The 23,244-nt window shown below is 69.1% G+C and overlaps 1 protein-coding gene and 1 pseudogene across 1 annotated transcript; both read right to left on the bottom strand.

The window, feature by feature from the left end:
* Positions 1–1,575: 1,575 nt before the first annotated feature.
* On the bottom strand, positions 1,576–23,073 carry CCM2 (CCM2 scaffold protein). The gene is made up of 10 exons (XM_068145792.1): positions 22,804–23,073; positions 10,922–11,095; positions 9,737–9,820; positions 8,807–8,990; positions 7,196–7,332; positions 6,024–6,159; positions 5,097–5,154; positions 4,146–4,284; positions 2,735–2,873; positions 1,576–2,131 (listed from the first exon to the last, which is right to left on the bottom strand). The coding sequence occupies exons 1-10, from the start codon at positions 22,831–22,833 to the stop codon at positions 1,851–1,853; spliced, it is 1,362 nt and encodes a 453-aa protein (XP_068001893.1). The 5' UTR covers positions 22,834–23,073; the 3' UTR covers positions 1,576–1,850.
* On the bottom strand, positions 21,812–22,341 carry LOC137444763 (transcriptional regulatory protein AlgP-like; annotated as a pseudogene).
* Positions 23,074–23,244: the final 171 nt, after the last annotated feature.

Genomic DNA, 23,244 nt, shown 5'->3' with positions numbered 1-23,244 from the left:
TTGCAGCTGAAGCAGTAGGTCAGCTGTGTGGGTGGGTTGGATTGGTTGAGGGGTTGGACAGGATGATCTTGAAGGTCTCTTCCAACCTGGTTTGGTTTACTCTAAATATTCTAAACCCCAACCCCCCCGGGGCTGGGAGCTGCCCTGGCTCCAGCTCTCCAGCTCCAGGCAGCCACAGCCAGAGGCCTCTGAGTCCTCCTGCAGCTCCAGCAGCCAGCTGCAGTTCTGGTTCTTCATCTCTGCATCAGCAAAAGGCACTGAACCCCCCAGCTCCAGGTGCTTCCCAGCTCTGCACCCTGCTGGGGCTTCCTGGGCCCAAGGGGAAGGACAACCTTGCTCCCCAGGTCCCCAAGGCACAAGGAGTGGAGCTGGGACCTCCCTCTTCCCTTGGTGGATGACAGCCCCATGGCTGGAGGAGGAGGCTTCAAGGTTCTCCCTCCCAGCTTGGCCCAGGAGCTGCTCTCCAGGATGGCTAAGTCCTGGCCCAATCCTCTCCTCCAAGGCTTTGCAGATCCTCTCTGAGACCTCCCCAGCTTCTGCCTTGGAGTTTCAGCCTCAAAGGTGGAAGGGCTGCTTCCAGCCCCAGGTGAGGCCCCAGGGAGCTGCTCACCCACCCCTGGGGCGACTTCACCCTCCCAAGTCAAGGTGAAGGAGGATTGGGGGTGCCTGGGAGCACCCCAGGGGGGGGATGCTGGCTCCATGCAGGGGTGTACCAAGGGCTGGAGTCTGTGGTCCTGGGGAGGGAGAGGAGGGAGGGGTGAAGGCTGCTGGGGGGGGCGGGCAGCCAGGAGGCCAGGGGTGGTGAGACAGCAGGAAGGGTCAGGGTGAAGCTGGGAGCTGCTGGGGCAGGAAGGGTTAAAGGCACTGGGGAGGCTTTGGGGACACAGAGCAGAGGAATGTGCAGGAGAGGGCAGGATGGCCCCAGACTGCTGAGCCAGTGTCTGGCCTCCTCAGCAGCACCCAGCACCCACACCAGGGCCACCCATGGGTGCTCACAGCCCCTTGGTTGAGCCCTGGAGGTGCTGCCTGGGGCTGGCTCATCCCTGCTCTTGAGGTTCAATCTCTCCTCCAGCTCCATCCTTCCTCCCACTTGTGGCTCTCTGGAACTGGGGCCCCCTCCAAGCCCCTCTTGGGTGGCCAAAGAGGACCTCACCTTTGGCAGTGTTCCTCTGGCAGGGGCTGGGCTCAAATCAGTCCTGGGCAGTAAAACCTCTGCAGCAGGTCCATGCCACCCACCAGGACCTCTCCCTCAGCAGCTCCTGGCTGCCTTCTCCTGGCTTTGGTGGCAGCATGGCTCCTGGGGAGGCCCTGGAGCTAGCTCCTGACCCCTTGCCAGCACCATGGCCATCAAGGTGGGTGGCAGGAGGGGCAGGGGGAGCCCTGGCAGCTCCACAGCCTGCAGCCAGCACCATCGGCTCCAGGAGGGAGGGCAGGGAGGATGGTGCAGCCCTGCAGAGCTGAAGAGGGGGACAAGGGTGGCAGCAGCCTCAGCTCACCAGGTGGCCACCAGCAGCTTCTCCTGGGGGGCTGGAGCCAAAAATGTTGCTCAAGAACATCAAGAATGGGTTTAAATAATTCACATTGTGGTAAACTTCATTCAAAAAGAGGGAGGAAGAGGAGGAGGAGGAGGAGATCAGTTACAACAAGGACACCATGTGCAAAACTGTAAACCAGGCAGCGGCTGGGAGCCACCCTCCCTCCCGGGCTTGGAGCAGGGCTGGCTGGAGGCTGGGCTCCTGCCTCTGGCTCCTCCTGGCAGCGCGGCTGAGGCCCCCGGGAGCAGCGCGGGAGGAGGGAGGAGCAGGGAGGTCCTGCCGCGGCTCCCCCAGCCCCCGGCGGGGCGGCTGCCCTCAGGAGGAGTCTCTGTCCATGCTGCAGCCCAGGGCCTCGATGTCGTTGCTGATGTGGGAGATCATCCTGTCCCACTCGTCCTCCTCCGAGGGCACCGACTGCTCGTCGGAGCTGCCGGCGGCGCCGTTGCCGTTGGTGGTGGAGGTGGAGGCGGTGCTGAGCGTGCGGCGGTACCGCCCGAAGCTGTCGGTGATGATCCCGCGGCCGTCCTTCACCCCGATCGTCTCCAGGAAGTTCTCGAAGTGCTGGCTGTCCTTCTCGGGGATGAAGGGACGCAGCCCTGCAGGGGCAGCGCCGGAGGCTGAGCGGCAGGGCCGAGGGGGCGGCTGGGAGGCGCTGCCGGGGCCCTTCCCTCGGCGTTCCCAACCTTCCCCCCGGCCTGGCTGCAGCAGCACAGCACAGGGCTGCAGGAGCCTCTTGTGCCAGGGGCATTGCCTCAGCATTGCCCCCAAACACTGCAGGAGCCTCTTGTGCCAGGGGCATTGCCTCAGCATTGCCCCCAAACACTGCAGGAGCCTCTTGTGCCAGGGGCATTGCCTCAGCATTTCAAACCTTCCAGCAGGAGCCTCCACAACCTCTCTGGGCAGCCTGGGACAGGCTCCAGCACCCTCACCCCCAAGGACTTTCTCCTCCTGTTCAGGTGGAACCTCCTGGGTTCCAGTCTGTGCCCTCTGCCCCTTGTGCTGTCTCTGGGCAGCACTGAGCAGAGCCTGGCCCCAGCCTCTCGCCCCCTGCTCTCAGGACACCGCTAAGCAGCGAGAAGCTGCTCCCCAAGGAACCTCTGTGCCGCCCCCAGCCCCCAGCCCGCCCCTCCCCTCGCTGCCAGCCGCGGCAGGGGGGCTGGGGCGCAGAGCCAGCCCGGGGGGGGTCGGGGGCCGCTCACCCAGGAGCAGGAACTTCCTGCTGTCCCCATAGAGCTGCTTGAGGTTGATGCAGAACTCGTGGATGGAGGCCCCGTTGCGGTACTCGTGCAGCAGCATGGCGAACTGCTGGATCTCCTGCGAGGAGAGCTTCGTGCGCAGCTGCGGAGGCGCCGCCTGCCGTCACCCCCGGGCATCGCCCCCGGGCGGCAGCCCCCTGCCCGCCACCCCCGGCCATCGCCCCCCGGGCGGCAGCCCCCTGCCCGCCACCCCCGGCCATCGCCCCCGGGCGGCAGCCCCCTGCCCGCCACCCCCGGCCATCGCCCCCCGGGCGGCAGCCCCCTGCCCGTCACCCCCGGGCATCGCCCCCGGGCGGCATCCCCCTGCCCGCCACCCCCGGCCATCGCCCCCCGGCCATCGCCCCCGGGCGGCAGCCCCCTGCCCCACCCATCACCCCCTGGGCATCGCCCCCGGGCGGCATCCCCCTGCCCGTCACCCCCGGGCATCGCCCCCCGGCCATCGCCCCCCAGGCGGCAGCCCCCTGCCCGCCACCCCCCGGCCATCGCCCCCCCGGGCGGCAGCCCCCTGCCCGCCACCCCCGGGCATCGCCCCCCGGCCATCGCCCCCCGGCCATCGCCCCCCAGGCGGCAGCCCCCTGCCCGCCGTCACCCCTGGGCATCGCCCCCCGGGCGGCAGCCCCCTGCCCGCCACCCCCGGGCATCGCCCCCCTGGGTGTCACCCTTGTTACCCGCCCAGGCCTCGCCCACTTGGGTGTGTTGCCCCCCCCCGCCTGTCACACCCCCCTGCCCATCGCCCCCCTGGGTGTGACTCCCCCCCACCCATCACCCCCTGGGCATCACCCACCTGGGTGTGTTGCCCCCCCAGGCATCCCTGCCCCTGCCCTCACCCCCCAGCCTGCAGGGCCAGCAGCTGGCAAGAGCCCTCCCTGGGTTTGCTGGTAAGAGCTCCTCAGCCCCTGCTCAGCTGCCCCCGGGACAGGACAAGAGGCAGCAGATGGAACCTGCAGCCCAGGAGGCTCCACCGCAACAGCAGGAGGAACTTCTGCACTGGGAGGGTCACAGAGCCCTGGAGCAGGCTCCCTGCCAGAGCAGGAGCAGAGAACCCAGCACAGGGCACACAGAACACATCCAGACAGGGCTGGGAAGGCTCCAGAGCAGGAGACTCCACAACCTCCCTGGGCAGCCTGCTCCAGGGCTCTGGGAGCCTCCCAGGGCAGAAGTTCCTCCTCCTGCTGAGCTGGAACCTCCTGTGCTGCACTTTCCATCCATTGCCCCTTGGCCTATCCCACGGTGCAGCTGAGCAGAGCCTGTCCCCTCCCTCCAGCCCAGCTCAACCTGTTGAGGCCACCCTGCCACCTCCCAGGAGCAGCTGCCCCCCCCGGGCACAGCCCCCAGGCCTGAGCTGCAGCCCTACTGTCATCATGTAGTCCTGCAGCAGCTCGGTGGCCGTGGTGCTCAGCTCGCTCTCGCTCACTGTCTTGATGTGTGGAGACTGCTGGCTGGAGAAGCAGGAGGGGGAGTTGTCCCCAGCATCCATGGTTTCTGGAAAGGAGCTGAAAGGCAGAGGGAGCATGAGTCCTGCAGGCCCCCTGGGGCAGCTTCTGCCGGGCAGGAGGGGCAGGAGGAGCACCTGGGGAGGAGCTCTGAGCACCTGGGGAGGAGCTTTCGGCTCCTGAGGGCTCCCACAGGGCCCCATGGGGAGTTGAACTGCTGAACACCACAGGATGCTTTGGGGTGGAAGAGACCTTTAAGCCCCTGGAGTCCAACCCTGACCCCAGCACTGCCAGGGCAGCACCACCCCATGGCCCTCAGCACCACAGCTCTGAAGCCCCTCCAGGGGTGTGGACTGCAGCACTGCCCTGGGCAGCCTGGGCCAGGCCTGGACAGCTCTCAAGGGACAGAAATTGCTCCTCATGTCCAACCCAACCCTCCCTCTGAAGCCTGTGTGGGCACTGACCCCTCCAGCTGTGCCCTCCTTTGGTTAGGAGGTCTCAAGCTCCCTTCTCCTGGTGCCATCTGGGGCAGTTCCAGCAGCCAGGTGCCAGCAGCTGCTTCTGGGGCAGGTCTTCAGCCCACAAGCACTTTCCAGAAGAGTGTGGGGGAAACCTCTCCCCCAGGGCACAGAGGCCACATCCCTGCTTTGCTGACCCAGGGGAGTGGCCACTGGCCATGTGCCCAGCTCTGGAAAGCCACAGTGGCAGAACAAGCCAGCCATGGAGCAGTCAAAACAGCAGCTGATGGCTCAGGCTCAGGGAGCAGCAGCTCTGCAATCTGCAGAGCACAGCAGGTCCTGCTCTGAGGGCCTCAAAGGCAGCAGCCAGGCAGCACTAATGAGGTCCAGCAGCACCACCAGCCACCAACTTACAAAGTGCTGGCTTCAGCTTCATAAGGTTCCTTCACATCCACCTTTGTAGAGGAGTCATCTGCAAGGAGAACATTGAGATCATCAGGGCATGGTTGGGCCTGGAAGGGACCCCTCAAGGTCAGCCAGGCTGCCAGGAGACCATGTGAGATCATCAGGGCATGGTTTGGCTTGCAAGAGGCCTCTCAAGGTCAGCCAGGCTGCCAGGAGAACCTTTGAGCTGAGTGGTCTGGATGGCAGGAACCTGTCAGCATCATCCAGTCCAATCCCCCTGCCCTGGGCAGGAACAGCCTCTGGAGCTCAGAGCCCCAGGCCCCCTGCCCTGGGGTGGTGGCAGGGGTGAGGCAGCTGCCAGCTCCCTGGGCAGCCTGGGCCAGGCTCTGCCCACCCTCACAAGGAAGAATTTCTTCCCTGCCTGGTCTAAATCTCCCAGCAGCCTGAGTGTGAGCTGAGTGGTGCTGGTGCTGTCAGGGGCAGCTGTCACCCCCACCCTCTGCTCCTTCTAGGTTGGGTGGGGAAGCCAAGTGTCCCTCCCCAGCAGTGAAGGAGCTCCTGGTGCAGGGGAGCTGATCACAGAGCCAGGGGAGGGGTGGGGTGGAGGGGACCTTTTGAGCTCATCCAGTCCAACCCCCTGCACTCAGCAGGGCCATCTGCAACATCATCTGCTAGAGCAGGCTGCTCAGGGCCCCAGGGAAGCTGGGCTGGTGCTAGGGGTGGGACATCTCCCACCCCCCTGCCAGCCAAGAGCCCCCAGCTGCTGTCCCCCAGCCCGGCCGGGGAGGCGCCAGCAGCCCTCCTGCCCACCCCACTCACAAGCAGCCAGAGGAAGGGATTTCTTCCACACCTTGCAGGCTGGCCCTGCCCTCAGAGGGGTGGAGGCTGCTGGGTGAGGATGGGGAGGGGGCTGGGGGGGCTGGGGGGCCTGCTCACCGCTGTGCAGGGAGAGGTGGCGCGTGGGCGTGGAGGCCCCGTCGAAGATGGCTCTGTCCAGGAAGTCGATGGTGGACTCGGTGTAAACTATCTGGAAGACCTGGCTGAGAAGAGAGCACAGCTCCTCAGCAGTCACCTGGGGAGGGAGCAAAGAAGGCTTGAGCAAAGTAGGAGACACCCTGGGGGCCTTTCTCTTGGGGTCTCTCCAGTGGGAGAAGCTTCTCGTCCCAGACCCCAGCCGCTGCCCGGCCCGCAGGCTCTCCGAGGCTGGAGGTGACAGAGCCCAAGGCTCTTCAGCAGTGTCCTGCAGGGCTTTCCCTGGTACTGGAGAGGTTCCCCCCACCTTCTCACACTGCTGGGGAAGCTTCTCAGCCCCCTTCAACCACCCAGACCCAGGCACCAGAGCTCTGATGCTCCACCACCGCCTGCCAGCTCTGAGTTGGCAGCCAGCCCTCCCGCAGGGCTCCACCACACTGCTCAGCTCAGCTCCCTGGGCTTTGGGCTGCAGATCCCACAGCCCAAGGAGCTGCAGATCCCACAGCCCAAGGAGCTGCAGATCCCACAGCCCAAGGAGCTGCAGATCCCACAGCCCAAGGAGCTGCAGATCCCACAGCCCAAGGAGCTGCAGGCACCTGAGAGAGCTTTAGAGCTGGAAAATCCACCCTGGAGACAAAGGGTTCCTGCTGCAGGAGCTCACAGACCCAGAGCAGCATCCCTGGCTCCAGACACCAGAGGACACAACCTGCAGGCCAGCAGCAGTTAGCAGAGGCCTGCTGTGGGCCAGGGCCTCAGGCATCTCCTGCTGCTGGAGAAGCTCTGGGCTCCACCACCACCAAGGCAAAACCATCTTCTCAGACCCTCTTGTGTCCAAATGAGGTCCTGGGCTTAGGGCAGGGAGCAGGGTTTCCCCTCCTCCTTCACCAGCACAGCCCAAGCCATCCCCATCCCCTCTGTGCCACACACCATGGCCAGGTGAGCATCTGGGCACTGCCCAGGGGGTCACAGCGAGAGCAGGATGAGGCCACCCTGGGCCTCTCGGCTCTCCACCACCAGCCCAAGAGGTTGTGGCCACCACGGTCTGACAGTCACCAGAGCTCCCAGCAAGGGCAGTGGCAGGGCTGTCAGAGGGTGAGTGTGAGGGGGCAGGGCTGGAGGGGGGGCTGGGGTCTTACTTTGTTCTCTGTGGCCAGCACCACCAAGCAGCAAGCCTCCAGAGGCACCACCCCGCTCTCGGACAGCGAGCCGGACGCCAGCGCCTTGGAGCTCTCGGCGCAGAGGCTCTGGCTGGGGGAGATCCCAGGGTCCTGAGCTGAGGAAGAGACAACTCCTGATGGCAAGGCAAGTCCTGGGGAGGAGCAGCCCCCTGCACCACCACAGCTGAGGGGTGACCTGCTGGGAGGCAGCTACAGGGAGAAGGACCTGAGAGGGCTGGGGGACAAGAAGCTGTCCGTGAGCCAGCGCTGTGCCCTCACAGCCAAGAAGGGCAAGGGGGGCCTGGGGGCAGGGAGAAGAGTGAGGCCAGCAGGCTGGGGGAGTCTCCTCCCAGTCTGCTCTGCCCTGCTGAGGCCACAGCTGCAGGACTGAGGCTCCCCAGTTCCAGAGAGGCAGGGAACTGCTGAGGGGCCTGGAGCAGCTCTGGGAGGAGCACAGGCCCCACAGCAGGAGGCAGTGAGGAGGAGCTCCTGGGAGCCCCAGGCCTGGCAAACTCAGAGCCACTTGTGCCTGTGGGGCTTAGGGAATCCCTCAGCAGAGTGACAGCTCTAAGGCACTTAACTCCTTCATCCCACTGCCTGGCCCTGGCTGTCTTGGGCTTTATAATCCCCTAAGTCTCTCTCATTACATCTGCTAAGCAGCTCAGAGCTCCCCCAGTGCTCCTCCAGCCCCACAGCAAGCAGGTGGGACACAAGTACAGCCTCTGGGGACAGGCCTGAGGACCTCCCCAGGGGAAGACAAGAAGTGAAGTGTGTCCTAGGTGCTGGCTACCACCCTGCTCACTCAGCAGGGGTGTTCAGACATCCAGCACCACCACACAACCTCCCCAGGGAAGCAGGCTGGAGGAGCTGCCTCTGCCTGCCCTCCCTGGTGCCCTCTGCAGAGGATGCCATGGGCTGGAGCAGGGGGGGCAGTGCAGAACTATGGAATGCTCTGGCTTGGAAGGGAGCTTCAGAGCTCAGCCAGTGCAGCCCCTGCAGCCAGCAGGGAGAGCTGCAGCCAGGGCAGGGAGAGCTGCAGCCAGGGCAGGCTGCTCCCAGCCCCAACCAGCCTGAGCTGCACTGTGCCAGGCATGGGGCAGCTCCCAGTGGTTTAGAGACCTCAAGCTGCAACTGCCCCTGCTCCCATCTGGGCTGGCTGGGCTGGCTGAGCTCCAGAGGTCCCTTCCAGGCCAAACCCTCTGACTCTGTGAAGGACACTGATTGCTTTGGGCTGTGAGCAGCCTGTCCTCTGCTGCCCTCCCAAGGGGCAACCCCAACACCACCCCAGGACAACCCCAACACCACCCCAGGAGGGCAGCCCCAGGCACCCCTGGCAGAGGCTGCAGCTGGCCCTGGCAGAGGCTGCAGCTGGGCCCTGGCAGAGGCTGCAGCTGGGCCCTGGCAGAGGCTGCAGCAGGGCCCTGGCAGAGGCTGCAGCTGGCCCCTGGCAGAGGCTGCAGCTGGCCCCTGGCAGAGGCTGCAGCTGGCCCCTGGCAGAGGCTGCAGCAGGGCCCTGGCAGAGGCTGCAGCTGGCCCCTGGCAGAGGCTGCAGCTGGCCCCTGGCAGAGGCTGCAGCTGGCCCCTGGCTACCTGTTTTCAGCACAACCAGGTGAGAGGAATCGTCTCGGATGTAGGACACGGAGGCGATGTCGTGGATGGGGACCCTGAGGATGAGATCTTCTCCATCCCTCCACACCAGCTTGATGTTGTAGGCAGAGAGGCTGATGACAGCATCGTGCTCCGGGGTCAGCTGCCCTGGCAGCTGGTGTGCCCTCTGCAACACAGACTCAGCTGAGCTCTGCGCTGGGGAGGGCCTGGCCGGGGGTCGCCTGCCCGCGTTTGTAGCGGCAGGCTGGGGGCGGCAGGCAGGGGGTGGCAGGGTGGGGATGGCAGCCAGGGCAGGGCAGCAGGCAGGCTGAGGCAGCCCCAGCAGGCTGTGGGTGCCCTGCAGGCAGGGGGCAGCAGGCAGGGCAGGGCAGCAGGCAGGCTGAGGCAGCCCCAGCAGGCTGTGGGTGCCCTGCAGGCAGGGCAGGGCAGGCAGGGCAGGGCAGCAGGCAGGCTGAGGCAGCTCCAGCAGGCTGTGGGTGCCCTGCAGGCAGGGGGCAGCAGGCAGGGCAGGGCAGCAGGCAGGCTGAGGCAGCCCCAGCAGGCTGTGGGTGCCCTGCAGGCAGGGCAGGGCAGGCAGGGCAGGGCAGCAGGCAGGCTGAGGCAGCCCCAGCAGGCTGTGGGTGCCCTGCAGGCAGGGAGCAGCAGGCAGGGCAGGGCAGCAGGCAGGGCAGGGCAGCAGGCAGGCTGAGGCAGCTCCAGCAGGCTGTGGGTGCCCTGCAGGCAGGGGATGGCAGGCAGGGGGCAGCAGGCAGGGCAGGGCAGCAGGCAGGCTGAGGCAGCCCCAGCAGGCTGTGGGTGCCCTGCAGGCAGGGCAGGGCAGGCAGGGCAGGGCAGCAGGCAGGCTGAGGCAGCCCCAGCAGGCTGTGGGTGCCCTGCAGCCTGCTGCAGGCCCTGCTGAGGTGGGAGGCTCACCTTGGCATTGTCAATCAGCTGCAGGATCTCGGTGCGGCTGGAGGGGTTCAGGTACCCTGGGATGGAGCTGAGTTGACCTAAATACTGGGGGAGAAGAACCAGAGGGTCACCAGCACCTCCTGCCTGCTCTGCACAGCCCCCCAGCATGCAGGCATCACAGCAGCCAGGCTGGGCTGGGGCTGCAGGCTCAAGCCTGCTTCAGGAGCTGCTAAATCAGAGCTGGTCAGGTTGGCAAAGAGCTTCCAGGCTGAGGCCAACCACAGCTGCAGGGAGCTGGGGAAGGGGCTGCAGAGCAGGGCTGGGGAAGGGGCTGCAGAGCAGGGCTGGGGAGCAGGGCTGGGGAGGGGCAGCTGAGGGGCCTGGGGCTTGCTCAGTCTGGAGCAAAGGAGGCTGAGAAGAGACCTCCTGGCTCTCTGCTGCTCCCTGAAGGGAGGCAGGGCCTGGTCTCTCCTCCCCGGGCACAAGTGACAGAAGAGGAAGTGGCTTCAAGGTGCCCCAGGGGAGGTTTAGGTTGGGCATGAGGAACAATTTCCTGCCCCTGAGTGCTGCCAAGGCCTGGCCCAGACTGCCCAGGGCAGAGGGACAGTGCCCATGGCAGAAGGACAGACCCCATGGCAGAGGGGCAGTGCCCATGGCAGAGGGACAGACCCCATGCCAGAGGGGCAGTGCCCATGGCAGAGGAGCAGACCCCATGGCAGAGGGGCAGTGCTGAGGGCCGTGGGGAGCGGTGCCCTGGCAGCGCTGGGTCAGGGTTGGACTCCAGCATCTGAGAGGCCTCTTCTCCCCCACCCAAGGCCACGGCTCGGCCCCTGGGGCCGGCCCAGCCCCGCAGGCAGTGCCAGCCCCGCACAGGCAGTGCCAGCCCAGCCCCGCAGGCAGTGCCAGCCCAGCCCCGCACAGGCAGTGCCAGCCCCGCACAGGCAGTGCCAGCCCAGCCCCACAGGCAGTGCCAGCCCAGCCCCACACAGGCAGTGCCAGCCCAGCCCCGCACAGGCAGTGCCAGCCCCGCACAGGCAGTGCCAGCCCAGCCCCGCAGGCAGTGCCAGCCCAGCCCCGCACAGGCAGTGCCAGCCCAGCCCCGCACAGGCAGTGCCAGCCCCGCACAGGCAGTGCCAGCCCAGCCCCACAGGCAGTGCCAGCCCAGCCCCACACAGGCAGTGCCAGCCCAGCCCTGGCAGGGCTTACCTTGACCTCCTTCTCGATGTAGTCGTGCAGCAGCAGGTCTGGCTCCACGCGGTCGGGCAGTGCCAGCAGCACGGTGTGCAGCGGCCGCCGCTCCGCCACCTTCTCCTGCGCCTTCTTGTCCCTCCCCTTCTCCCCCTTCAGGAAGACTCTCTTGAAAGGAGACACTATGCCAGGCTGGGGAGAGAGAGGGGCCAGGGTAAGGGGCGGCTTCTGCCCCCAGAGCAGGAGCCACCGGGGGAGCTGGCGGTGGTTAGGCTGCAGCAGGGCAGGCTGAGAGCTCCCAGCCCTACCAGCACCGAGGGCAGGCTGAGGGCAGGCTGAGGGCAGGCTGAGGGCAGGCTGAGGGCAGGCTGAGGGGAGGCTGAGGGGAGGCTGCTGCTGCTCTCCTCTCCCAGCACTGAGGGGAGGCTGAGGGCAGGCTGCTGCTGCTCTCCTCTCCCAGCACTGAGGGGAGGCTGAGGGCAGGCTGAGGGGAGGCTGCTGCTGCTCTCCTCTCCCAGCACTGAGGGGAGGCTGAGGGGAGGCTGCTGCTGCTCTCCTCTCCCAGCACTGAGGGCAGGCTGTGGGGAGGCTGAGGGGAGGCTGCTGCTGCTCTCCTCTCCCAGCACTGAGGGCAGGCTGAGAGGAGGCTGAGGGGAGGCTGCTGCTGCTCTCCTCTCCCAGCACTGAGGGGAGGCTGAGGGGAGGTTGCTGCTGCTCTCCTCTCCCAGCACTGAGGGCAGGCTGTGGGGAGGGGAGGGGAGGCTGCTGCTGCTCTCCTCTCCCAGCACTGAGGGCAGGCTGTGGGGAGGCTAAGGGGAGGCTGCTGCTGCTCTCCTCTCCCAGCACTGAGGGCAGGCTGTGGGGAGGCTGAGGGGAGGCTGCTGCTGCTCTCCTCTCCCAGCACTGAGGGCAGGCTGAGAGGAGGCTGAGGGGAGGCTGCTGCTGCTCTCCTCTCCCAGCACTGAGGGGAGGCTGAGGGGAGGTTGCTGCTGCTCTCCTCTCCCAGCACTGAGGGCAGGCTGTGGGGAGGGGAGGGGAGGCTGCTGCTGCTCTCCTCTCCCAGCACTGAGGGCAGGCTGTGGGGAGGCTAAGGGGAGGCTGCTGCTGCTCTCCTCTCCCAGCACTGAGGGCAGGCTGTGGGGAGGCTGAGGGGAGGCTGCTGCTGCTCTCCTCTCCCAGCACTGAGGGCAGGCTGAGGGCAGGCTGAGGGCAGGCTGCTGCTGCTCTCCTCTCCCAGCACTGAGGGCAGGCTGTGGGGAGGCTGAGGGGAGGCTGCTGCTGCTCTCCTCTCCCAGCACTGAGGGCAGGCTGAGGGCAGGCTGAGGGCAGGCTGCTGCTGCTCTCCTCTCCCAGCACTGAGGGCAGGCTGAGAGGAGGCTGAGGGGAGGCTGCTGCTGCTCTCCTCTCCCAGCCAATTGGTGGCAGAAGAAGAGGAATGGCCCCAAGCTGGTCCTGGGCCGGTTCAGACTGGACAGCAGGGAACAGAGTGGTTGGGACTGGGAGGTGGTGGAGCCCCCAGGCCTGGCTGTGTTTGGAGGTGGTTTGGCTGTGGGGCTTGGGGCTGTGGCTCAGGGCTGAGCCTTGCAGAGCAGGGCTCTGGGCTGGGCTTGCTGGTCCAATGTGCACGTGCCAATGCAGGCAGAGCTCCCCCTGCAGAGCTGCCCCAGCCCACCTGCACCCCCAGCCTGCTCCCAGCAGCCCCAGCCCAACTGCACCCCCAGCCTGCTCCCTGCACCCCCAGCCCACCTGCACCCCCAGCCTGCTCCCAGCAGCCCCAGCCTGCTCCCTGCACCCCCAGCCTGCTCCCTGCACCCCCAGCCCACCTGCACCCCCAGCCTGCTCCCTGCACCCCCAGCCTGCTCCCAGCAGCCCCAGCCCAACTGCACCCCCAGCCTGCTCCCTGCACCCCCAGCCTGCTCCCAGCAGCCCCAGCCCAACTGCACCCCCAGCCTGCTCCCTGCACCCCCAGCCCACCTGCACCCCCAGCCTGCTCCCAGCAGCCCCAGCCTGCTCCCTGCACCCCCAGCCTGCTCCCTGCACCCCCAGCCCACCTGCACCCCCAGCCTGCTCCCAGCACCCCCAGCCCACCTGCACCCCCAGCCTGCTCCCAGCAGCCCCAGCCTGCTCCCTGCACCCCCAGCCTGCTCCCAGCAGCCCCAGCCCAACTGCACCCCCAGCCTGCTCCCTGCACCCCCAGCCTGCTCCCAGCACCCCCAGCCCACCTGCACCCCCAGCCCACCTGCACCCCCAGCCCACCTGCACCCCCAGCCTGCTCCCAGCACCCCCAGCCTGCTCCCAGCAGCCCCAGGCCAGCAGAGCCAGGCTGGCTGCAGAGCTGTGAAGCCATCCCCTGGGAGCTGCTCCACTGAGAGCCTCTCCCACAGCACAGCACAGCACAGCACAAGGCAAGGATGGTGCCCCTGGGGGGGCAGAGCCCCCTCCCCTCCCTGCACAGCACCCAGCACCTGCCCCCTGCCCCCTGCAGCAGCTTCAGCCTCAGCCCTCCCTCTGCTGCTGTGCTCAGGGTGCCTGAGGGTGGGAGCCTGGGGGGCACAGCAGAGCCCCAGCCAGCCTGGAGGGGCCTGGGGGGTGGGAGGGGATGGGGTGGGGTGGGGAAGCTTCTGCTGGAAGCATCTTCCCCCAGCTGCCAGCAGGAGCCATCCCCCCCAGGGGCACTGGGGGCAGCCTGGCCCTCAGGAGCCATGCCCTGGACTCAGGGAGATAGAGGCAGAGCCTGGAGGACAGCAGGGAGAGGGAGCACAGCCCTGAGGAGCTGCTGCCGGCTCAGCCCTGCCCCACAGCCCAGGGGCAGCCCCCAGCAGCACAGCAAGGTGCTCCCCTGCCGTGGCACCACCACCCCAGGCCGTGGCACAGCCAGGGGGGGCCCAAGCCCAGCGTGCAGCCTCCCCCCGCAGCGTGGGGCAGCCTGGGCCAGCAGCTGCTGCAGGGCTCCAGCCCAGCACCTACCTCACCCTCCATCCAGCAGCCCCTGCCGGGCAGCAGCCCCCACCAGGAGCACCTTCTGGGGCAGAGGAGCTGCAGGGCCTGGCGCTGGCGCCCTGCTGGCAGCCCGCCCAGGAAGCCAGAGAACCACAACTTCCTCCTGCCCCAGCAGGGCAGAGCCAGGCTGCTGGCTGAGGAGCAGCAGGGGCTGGCAGCAGGGGAGGGCAGCAGGGGAGGGCAGCAGGGGCTGGCAGCAGGGGAGGGCAGCAGGGGCTGGGCAGCAGGGGGCTGGGCAGCAGGGGAGGGCTGCAGGGGAGGGCAGCAGGGGCTGGCAGCAGGGGAGGGCTGCAGGGGAGGGCAGCAGGGGAGGGCAGCAGGGGCTGGCAGCAGGGGCTGGGCAGCAGGGGAGGGCACCAGGGGAGGGCAGCAGGGGGCTGGGCAGCAGGGGAGGGCTGCAGGGGAAGGCAGCAGGGGCTGGGCAGCAGGGGAGGGCTGCAGGGGAGGGCAGCAGGGGCTGGGCAGCAGGGGCTGGGCAGCAGGGGAGGGCTGCAGGGGAGGGCAGCAGGGGAGGGCAGCAGGGGAGGGCAGCAGGGGGCTGGGCAGCAGGGGCTGGGCAGCAGGGGAGGGCACCAGGGGAGGGCACCAGGGGAGGGCAGCAGGGGAGGGCAGCAGGGGGCTGGGCAGCAGGGGAGGGCAGCAGGGGAGGGCAGCAGGGGAGGGCAGCAGGGGCTGGGCAGCAGGGGCTGGGCAGCAGGGGAGGGCACCAGGGGAGGGCACCAGGGGAGGGCACCAGGGGGCTGGCAGCAGGGGAGGGCTGCAGGGGAGGGCAGCAGGGGAGGGCAGCAGGGGGCTGGGCAGCAGGGGAGGGCTGCAGGGGAGGGCAGCAGGGGCTGGGCAGCAGGGGCTGGGCAGCAGGGGAGGGCAGCAGGGGAGGGCAGCAGGGGCTGGCAGCAGGGGAGGGCAGCAGGGGAGGGCTGCAGGGGAGGGCAGCAGGGGCTGGGCAGCAGGGGCTGGGCAGCAGGGGAGGGCACCAGGGGAGGGCACCAGGGGGCTGGCAGCAGGGGAGGGCTGCAGGGGAGGGCAGCAGGGGGCTGGGCAGCAGGGGAGGGCTGCAGGGGAGGGCAGCAGGGGAGGGCAGCAGGGGCTGGGCAGCAGGGGCTGGGCAGCAGGGGAGGGCAGCAGGGGAGGGCAGCAGGGGCTGGCAGCAGGGGAGGGCAGCAGGGGAGGGCTGCAGGGGAGGGCAGCAGGGGAGGGCAGCAGGGGAGGGCAGCAGGGGCTGGGCAGCAGGGGCTGGGCAGCAGGGGAGGGCACCAGGGGAGGGCACCAGGGGGCTGGCAGCAGGGGAGGGCTGCAGGGGAGGGCAGCAGGGGAGGGCAGCAGGGGGCTGGGCAGCAGGGGAGGGCTGCAGGGGAGGGCAGCAGGGGAGGGCAGCAGGGGGCTGGGCAGCAGGGGAGGGCTGCAGGGGAGGGCAGCAGGGGCTGGGCAGCAGGGGCTGGGCAGCAGGGGAGGGCACCAGGGGAGGGCACCAGGGGGCTGGCAGCAGGGGAGGGCTGCAGGGGCTGGGCAGCAGGGGAGGGCACCAGGGGAGGGCAGCAGGGGGCTGGCAGCAGGGGAGGGCTGCAGGGGAGGGCAGCAGGGGCTGGGCAGCAGGGGCTGGGCAGCAGGGGAGGGCACCAGGGGAGGGCAGCAGGGGCTGGGCAGCAGGGGAGGGCAGCAGGGGGCTGGCAGCAGGGGAGGGCTGCAGGGGAGGGCAGCAGGGGCTGGGCAGCAGGGGAGGGCAGCAGGGGGCTGGCAGCAGGGGGCTGGGCAGCAGGGGGCTGGGCAGCAGGGGAGGGCAGCAGGGGAGGGCAGCAGGGGGCTGGCAGCAGGGGGCTGGGCAGCAGGGGAGGGCAGCAGGGGAGGGCAGCAGGGGGCTGGCAGCAGGGGGCTGGGCAGCAGGGGAGGGCAGCAGGGGAGGGCAGCAGGGGGCTGGCAGCAGGGGGCTGGCAGCAGGGGGCTGGGCAGCAGGGGGCTGGGCAGCAGGGGAGGGCAGCAGGGGAGGGCAGCAGGGGGCTGGGCAGCAGGGGGCTGGGCAGCAGGGGAGGGCAGCAGGGGAGGGCAGCAGGGGAGGGCAGCAGGGGGCTGGCAGCAGGGGGCTGGGCAGCAGGGGGCTGGGCAGCAGGGGAGGGCAGCAGGGGAGGGCAGCAGGGGGCTGGGCAGCAGGGGGCTGGGCAGCAGGGGAGGGCAGCAGGGGAGGGCAGCAGGGGAGGGCAGCAGGGGGCTGGCAGCAGGGGGCTGGGCAGCAGGGGAGGGCAGCAGGGGAGGGCAGCAGGGGCTGGCAGCAGGGGGCTGGGCAGCAGGGGAGGGCAGCAGGGGAGGGCAGCAGGGGGCTGGCAGCAGGGGAGGGCAGCAGGGGAGGGCAGCAGGGGAGGGCAGGAGGACATCTGCAAAGCTTGAGCCCATGCCTGGCTCCCAGCCCCTGGCATCCCCCCAGCCCTGAGCCCCTGGGACCCCCAGCCCCTGGCAGCCCCCCAGCCCTGAGCCCCTGGGACCCCCAGCCCCTGGCAGCCCCCCAGGGATGGGGTCAGGGTCTCCCTGCCTGAGCCAGGGCTCCTCAGGAGGCACTCAGGGAGAGGCTGAAGAGCTGCAGCTGGGCTCCAGGGTGCAGCCAGGGGCTGGGCTCAGGGCAGCCCCCAGGCCAGCTGCTGACTTCACTGCTGAGAGCCAGGCTGGGGCTGATGGCCCTGGGGCAGGGCAGCCCCCAGAGCTCTGCCAGGCTGCAGCCTCCTGGGCCCAGCAGGGGCTCCCTGGGCCAGGCAGGGGCTCCAGGGGCTCCCCCCTCTGCCCCTGGGGAGCAGCTGCACCAGGAGCTGGAGCCCACTGCTCCTCAGAGCCCAAAGCAGGGAGCTGGGCACCTGCCCTGCCCCTTGCCAGGCCTGCCCCCCCCAGGTGGTGTCCTGGCTCCCTCCAGCTGCCCTGGGGTGGGACAGGCTGGGGAGCAAAGCTAACCCCAGGCACTGGAGGAGGAAGGGAGAGGCTGGGGCTGGGGCAGAGCCAGCTCCCCCCTGGGATGCCCCCAGGAGCCTGAACAAGGACTGGGGGTGAGGCACTGGGCTGGGACAGCTCCCAGCAAGGAAGCCCCCAGGGCAGGGAGGGGCTGTGGGAGGGGCAGGGAGGGGCTGTGGGAGGGGCTGTGGGAGGGGCAGGGAGGGGCTGCCCCAGGGCCCCAGCCCCCTCCTGGCCATGGCCCTTCCTCCCCTGGGCTGGGTGGTGCAGGGCAGGAGGTCTCCCTGGCCAAGCTGGGCATGGGAGTGCCATGGGCACAGGAGCCAGCTGCTGGCCCTGCCCCTGGGGCTGGATGAGCTTCCAGGGCCCTTCCCACCCCAACCCTTTGTGGTGAGGAGCTCAGGCAGGGCCTGGGGCTGCCAGCTTGGGCACACAGACACCAGACCCCACTTTATTTGGTGCCCCAAGGCAGCAGCCCCCCCCAGGGGCCAGGGCACAGCTCCTCTTCCTTCAGCACCAAACAGCTCTGTGCCCCAGGAGGGGTGGCAGAGCCAGCAGTGGAAGCCTGAAGAGCTCCAGGCAGCCCCTGGGGCAGAGCAGGACCTTGCCCCTGCCCCAGCAGCTCAGCCCTGAGTCCAGGCAGCAGGGCAGGGCTCAGGCCAAGGCCTCAGCCAGCTGCTGGGCTGTGCCCCCCCACAGGGGATGCAGCTGGCTCTGGGGCTGCACTTGCTGGCCCCCAGGGAGGCAGGTGGTGATGGGCCCAGCCCAGGGGTGGTGGAGCCTTGGGGCAGTCCCTCCAGAGAGGCTGAGTCCTTTGGGAGGCCAAGGGAGCAGGCAAAGCCCTCTGCAGCCCCTGGCCCAGCCCCAGGGCCAAGCTGGAAGCTGATTCCCCTCCCCAGCAGCTGCCTGGAGACCAAAGCAGCTCCCTGCTGCCAAGGGCCACCCAGAGCTGCTGCTGGGCAGCTGCAGGCCCAGCCCCCACCCCCCCAGGGCAGTGCCCAGAGGGTGCAAGGGCAAAGGCTCTGCCAGAGGCACAGGCAGCAGCAGTGCCCCATGGAGCTGAGGGGGTCAGGGGGCTGAGCCTGGGGGCAGCCATGCTGGGGGAGCTGGGATGGAGACCCCCCAGGCCCAGCTGGGATGGAGACCCCATGGCCCCAGGGCTCAGGAACAGCTCCAGGCATGGGGATGCCAGCCCCTGACCACTCTGGCAGCACAGAGACTGCTCCTCATGCCCAGCCTGAGCCTCCCCTGCCACACCTCAGGCCACCTCCTCTCCTTCCACCTGAGGCTGGGGAGGTTCAGCAGCACCAAGGGCAGGGTCCTGCAGCAGGGGCAGGGCAACCCCAGGCACAAAGCCAGGCTGGAGAGCAGCCCTGAGGAGAGAGCCTTGGGGGTGCTGGGGCAGGAGAAGCTCCCCAGGAGCTCTCAGTCTGCACTTGCAGCCCACAAAGCCAAGCAGAGCCTGGGCTGCATCAGGAGAAGTGTGGCCAGCAGGGCAAGGGAGGTGATTCTCCCCCTCTGCTCAGCTCTGGGCAGACCCCACCTGGAGCACTGCCTCCAGTTCTGGAGCCCCTATGGCAAGAGGGATCTGGAGGGGCTGGAAGGTGTCCAGAGCAGGGCCAGGAGGATGAGCAGAGGGCTGGAGCTGCTCTGCTGTGAGCACAGACTGAGGGAGTTGGGGCTGTTCAGTCTGCAGAAGAGAAGGCTCCCAGGTGACCTCATTGTGGCCTTCCAGGATCTGCAGGGGGCTGCAGGAGGGCTGGGGAGGGACTGCTCAGGATCTCAGGCAGTGATAGGACTGGGGGGAATGGAATGAAGCTGGAAGTGGGGAGGAAGTTCTTCCCCATGAGAGTGGTGAAGCCCTGGAATGGGTTGTGCAGGGAGGTGGTTGGGGCCCTGTCCCTGGAGGTGTTTAAGCCCAGGCTGGCTGAGGCTCTGGCCAGGCTGATCTGGTGTGGGGTGTCCCTGCCCATGGCAGGGGCTGGGGCTGGCTGATCCTGGGGGTCCCTTCCAGCCCTGACTGATTCTGTGACACTGGGAGCAGAGCCCAACCCCCCCTGGCTCAGCCTCCCCTCAGGGAGCAGCAGGCAGCCAGGAGGTCTCCCCCCAGCCTCCCCTCCCCCAGCTGCCCCTCCCCAGCCCCTGCAGCACCCCCAGAGATGCAGCAGCAGCCTCCCAGCCCCTGCAGCACCCCCAGAGATGCAGCAGCAGCCTCCCAGCACCCCCAGCCCCTGCAGCACCCCCAGAGATGCAGCAGCAGCCTCCCAGCACCCCCAGCCCCTGCAGCACCCCCAGAGATGCAGGAGCAGCCTCCCAGCACCCCCAGCCCCTGCAGCACCCCCAGAGATGCAGCAGCAGCCTCCCAGCACCCCCAGCCCCTGCAGCACCCCCAGAGATGCAGCAGCAGCCTCCCAGCACCCCCAGCCCCTGCAGCACCCCCAGAGATGCAGCAGCAGCCTCCCAGCACCCCCAGCCCCTGCAGCACCCCCAGAGATGCAGCAGCAGCCTCCCAGCACCCCCAGCCCCTGCAGCACCCCCAGAGATGCAGCAGCAGCCTCCCAGCACCCCCAGCCCCTGCAGCACCCCCAGAGATGCAGCAGCAGCCTCCCCCCCCCTCACCTGCTGCCCAAACCTGGCCCCCAGAGCCCCACAGAGAGCCCCCAGACCATGGCTGCCCCATGCCCAGCCCCAAGCCAAGGCTGCCCCATGCCCTGGGGGGCACTGCCAGCTGCTCCCAGCAGGACCTGCCCCCAGGCCAGGGGCCAGGATTTCTCCCCTGGTTACTTTTAGCAGAGCCTTTGGGGCTCCTGCCTGAGAGGTTCCTCCCCCCCAGCTCTCAGCTCAGGGGCAGCAGCCAGAGGCTGGAGGGAGAGGCTGGAGGGAGGCTGCTCCTGACTCAGCTCAGCAGCCTGGGGAGAGCACAGAGCTGCCCTGGCTGGGAAAGGCCTCCAGGATGATCAAGGCTTGAGGAGAGAGCTCAGAGGCCTCTGGGAGGGCCTGCACCCAGCCCTGCCCTGCCTGCCCCTGCCCTGCCTGCACCCAGCCCTGCCCTGCCTGCCCCAGCCCTGCAGGCTCTGCCTGCCAGACTTCAAAGGCATCTTCCCCAGGCAGCTCTCCAGAGTCCCTGCTTGGCCTGCTCTGGCCAGGCTGAGCCTGCTCCTGGGCTGCCCTCCATCCTGAGGCACCTTTTGGGTGCTCCTTGGCCCAGCCAAGCCCTGCTGGAGGAGGCAGGAGGTCTCTAGCAGACTTTTCCTCCCCAAAGCTAACACAGAAGCTCCTAAAAACCACCCCAGGAAGTGCCCTCTGCTGTGGGTGGGCAGTGCTGTCTGGGGAGCTGGGGCCAGCTCTGGGCTGCCCAGCTCCAGAGCCAGGGAGCTGCTGGAGAGAGCCCAGGGCAGGCTGGGGAGCTGCTGAGGGGCCTGGAGCAGCTCTGGGAGCAGCAAAGGCTGAGAGCCCTGGGGCTGAGAGCCTGCAGCAGAGCAGCCCCAGAGGGCAGCTGAGCAATGCTCAGCAAGAGCTGAAGGGAGCAGGGGGGGCAAGAGGCTGGGGCCAGGCTCTGCTGAGTGGTGCCCAGGGCCAGCACAAGGGGCAGAGGGCACAGACTGGAGCCCAGGAGGTTCCACCTGAGCAGGAGGAGAAAGTTGTTTGTTGTGAGGCTGCTGGAGGCCTGTCCCAGGCTGCCCAGAGAGGTTGTGGAGTCTGCTGGTGTGGAGAGCTTCCAACCCCCCCTGGGCACTATGCTGCTGGGCAGGGTGCTGTGGGTGCCCTGCTGGGGCAGGGGCTGGGCTGGGGCAGCTCCAGAGCTGCCTCCCAACCCCTCCTGCTGGGGTTCAGGGCCCTGGGCTGCTCCCCCAGCACTGAGTCACAGCTGCAGACAGGGGGCAAGGGCAGCTCCATGCTCTGGGCCTGCTCCAGCTCCTCAAGGTCCTTCCTGGAGTGAGAGGCCCAAGACTGGCCCCGGGGTTGGAGCTGTGGCCTGCCCAGTGCCCAGCCCAGGGGCACCATCCCTGCCCTGCTGCCCACACCACTGCTGCCCCAGCCCAGGCTGCTGGAGGCCTCCTTGGCTACCTGTGGCCCACCCTGGCTCCAGAGCCACAGGACAGCTTGGGGTGGAGGGAAGCTGAGGCCCAGCAGGGACAGAAGGCTGCTGCCTGCCCCCCCAGCAGGGACCTGGTGCCTCTTCCCCCGGTGAGAGCCCCTGGGCAGCAGCCCCAGCTGCTGGGATGGAGCAGAGCTGCCCTCCTGCAGCCACAGCAGTGCACAGCACCTTCCAGCTCAGCACCACTGCCCCCACCCTGCTGCCCTCAGCAAAGAGCAAGCCTCTGCTTGCAGCCCCAGTGGCTCTGCCATGGTCTGCAGCCCCAGGGCAGCTCCTGGGGAGACCTCACCCCGGTGAGCAGCCTGGAGCTGCTCACACCTCACAGCCCACAGGACACCCCCGGGGCAGCTCCGGGGGCTTTGCTGCCCAGCTGGAGAGCTCTGGCTGGCGACTGCAGCCCGAGTCACTCCCAGCCGGGAGAGAGCCAAGGGAGCTCACAGCACAGCTTCGGGAGGAGGCTCTGCGGCCAGCTCCTGAGCAGGCCTGCTGCAGGCGGCCCCGGGGCGGCCCCAGCCGGCGACTCGCACCCCGGAGCACCCCGAGGCAGATCCTCGCAGCCTGGAGCAGCCCCGGGGCAGCCCCAGGCAGATCCTCGCAGCCCGGAGCAGCCCCAGGCAGATCCTCGCAGCCCGGAGCAGCCCCAGAGCAGCCCCAGAGCAGCCCCAGGCAGCTCCTCGCAGCCCGGGGCGGCCCCGGAGCCAGGGCAGGGTCTCCTCGGCGCAGGCAGAGCCTCTCCTCCCGGCCCAGGCTCAGCCTGGCGCTTCGCCTCCCCCAGGGCACGCAGAGCTGGGCTGAAGGGAGGGGAAGCGCAGCGGCGGCGCAGGGGCAGCGCACTCCCAGCAGACGGTGAGGAGCTGCCGGGGGGCACGGGGCGCCGCAGCTCAGCACCCGGCCAGCAGCGCTGCCAGCCCGGCGCTGGGCACGGCGCTGGGCACGGCTCTGGGCACGGCGCTGGGCACGGCTCTGGGCACAGCGCTGCCAGCCCGGCGCTGGGCACGGCTCTGGGCACGGCTCGGGGCACGGCTCGGGGCACGGCTCGGGGCACGGCGCTGGGCACGGCTCTGGGCACGGCTCACGGCACGGCGCTGGGCACGGCGCTGGGGCACGGCTCTGGGCACGGCTCTGGGGCACGGCTCACGGCACGGCGCTGGGCACGGCTCTGGGGCACGGCTCTGGGCACGGCTCTGGGCACGGCTCACGGCACGGCGCTGGGCACGGCGCTGGGCACGGCGCTGGGCACGGCTCACGGCACGGCTCACGGCACGGCGCTGGGCACGGCTCACGGCACGGCGCTGGGCACGGCTCACGGCACGGCTCACGGCACGGCTCACGGCACGGCTCACGGCACGGCTCGGGGCACGGCGCTGGGCACGGCTCACGGCACGGCTCACGGCACGGCGCTGGGCACGGCTCACGGCAGCTGCCCGCCGCGCTCACAGCTTCAGCACCGCGGCAGGGAGGTGCAGCGGCCCCCGAGGAGTGTGCAGCACGCCGGCAGAGGAGCAGGGAAGGATCCGGACCCCAGCCGAAGCAGCGAGGGCTCTGCACCGCTGCCCGCAAGCCCTGCAGGGGCAGGAGTCAGGCCCCAGGCGACAGAGCCGCTGCACTGACACAGACACTGAGCTCGGCCAGGGGCCAGCCGGAGGCCACCCCGAGGAGAGAGCAGGGCTTGAGGAGCCGCAGGGGGCTCCGGCCGGCCCCGGGAGGGCTTCAGCACCACAGAGCCCAGGCCGCAAAGGGCTCAACAGCCACGGGACGGCGGAGCCCCCCGGCCGGGGGTCAGGGAGCGCTCACGGCAGCGCTCAGGACGGATCAGGGCGGCCCTAGAGCAGCAAGGGACTGCGGAGACACTCAAGTAAGGTTCCGCTCTCACCTTCTTGCCTTTCTTGCCCTCCTCCTCCATGTCTCCGGCGGCGGCGGCCCCGGCCCCCCCCGGGGCATCCCCGCAGCGGCCGTGCTCGCCCGGCCTCCGATGAGCGGCGAGGCCCAGCGGCGGGGCCTCAGTGCCCGCAGGAAGCGATCATGGCCCGCCCAGGGGCCCCGCTCCCGCTCCCGCCCGCGCCGGAGCCTGCTCAGCGCCGCCAACAACTGTTCAATCCTGCCGCCATCTTGGGCGGCGGCTTCCCGGCGTGCACCGCGCCGTGACGTCACCCCGCGCCCCGCGCAACCTCTGCGGGAGCGCCCCGCCCGCGCCGCCGGGCCCCGCCCACCGCCCGCTGACCCCACCCCTCAGCGTGCCCCAACCTATTTCCCGTCCCCTGCGCAGGCACTGAGCCTATTCGCCCCTCCGGTCCGCCGCCAGGTGGCGCGGTGC

Source organism: Melanerpes formicivorus, unplaced genomic scaffold (genome assembly GCF_026170545.1).
Source record: "Melanerpes formicivorus ecotype bairdi unplaced genomic scaffold, bMelFor1.0.p_v2 SCAF_13, whole genome shotgun sequence".
Lineage (NCBI taxonomy): Eukaryota > Metazoa > Chordata > Aves > Piciformes > Picidae > Melanerpes > Melanerpes formicivorus.
This window is presented reverse-complemented; position numbering and strand designations above follow the sequence as displayed.

What these genes read in the sequence shown, in the direction of transcription:
- CCM2 (XM_068145792.1), bottom strand. Translation starts at nt 22,833, where the DNA reads ATGGAGGAGGAGGGCAAGAAAGGCAAGAAG. An exon ending in AGGGCAAGAAAGGCAAGAAG is followed by an intron (nt 11,096 to 22,803) that starts GTGAGAGCGGAA and finishes CTCTCTCCCCAG; the next exon opens with CCTGGCATAGTGTCTCCTTT. An exon ending in AGCTGATTGACAATGCCAAG is followed by an intron (nt 8,991 to 9,736) that starts GTGAGCCTCCCA and finishes TCTGTGTTGCAG; the next exon opens with AGGGCACACCAGCTGCCAGG.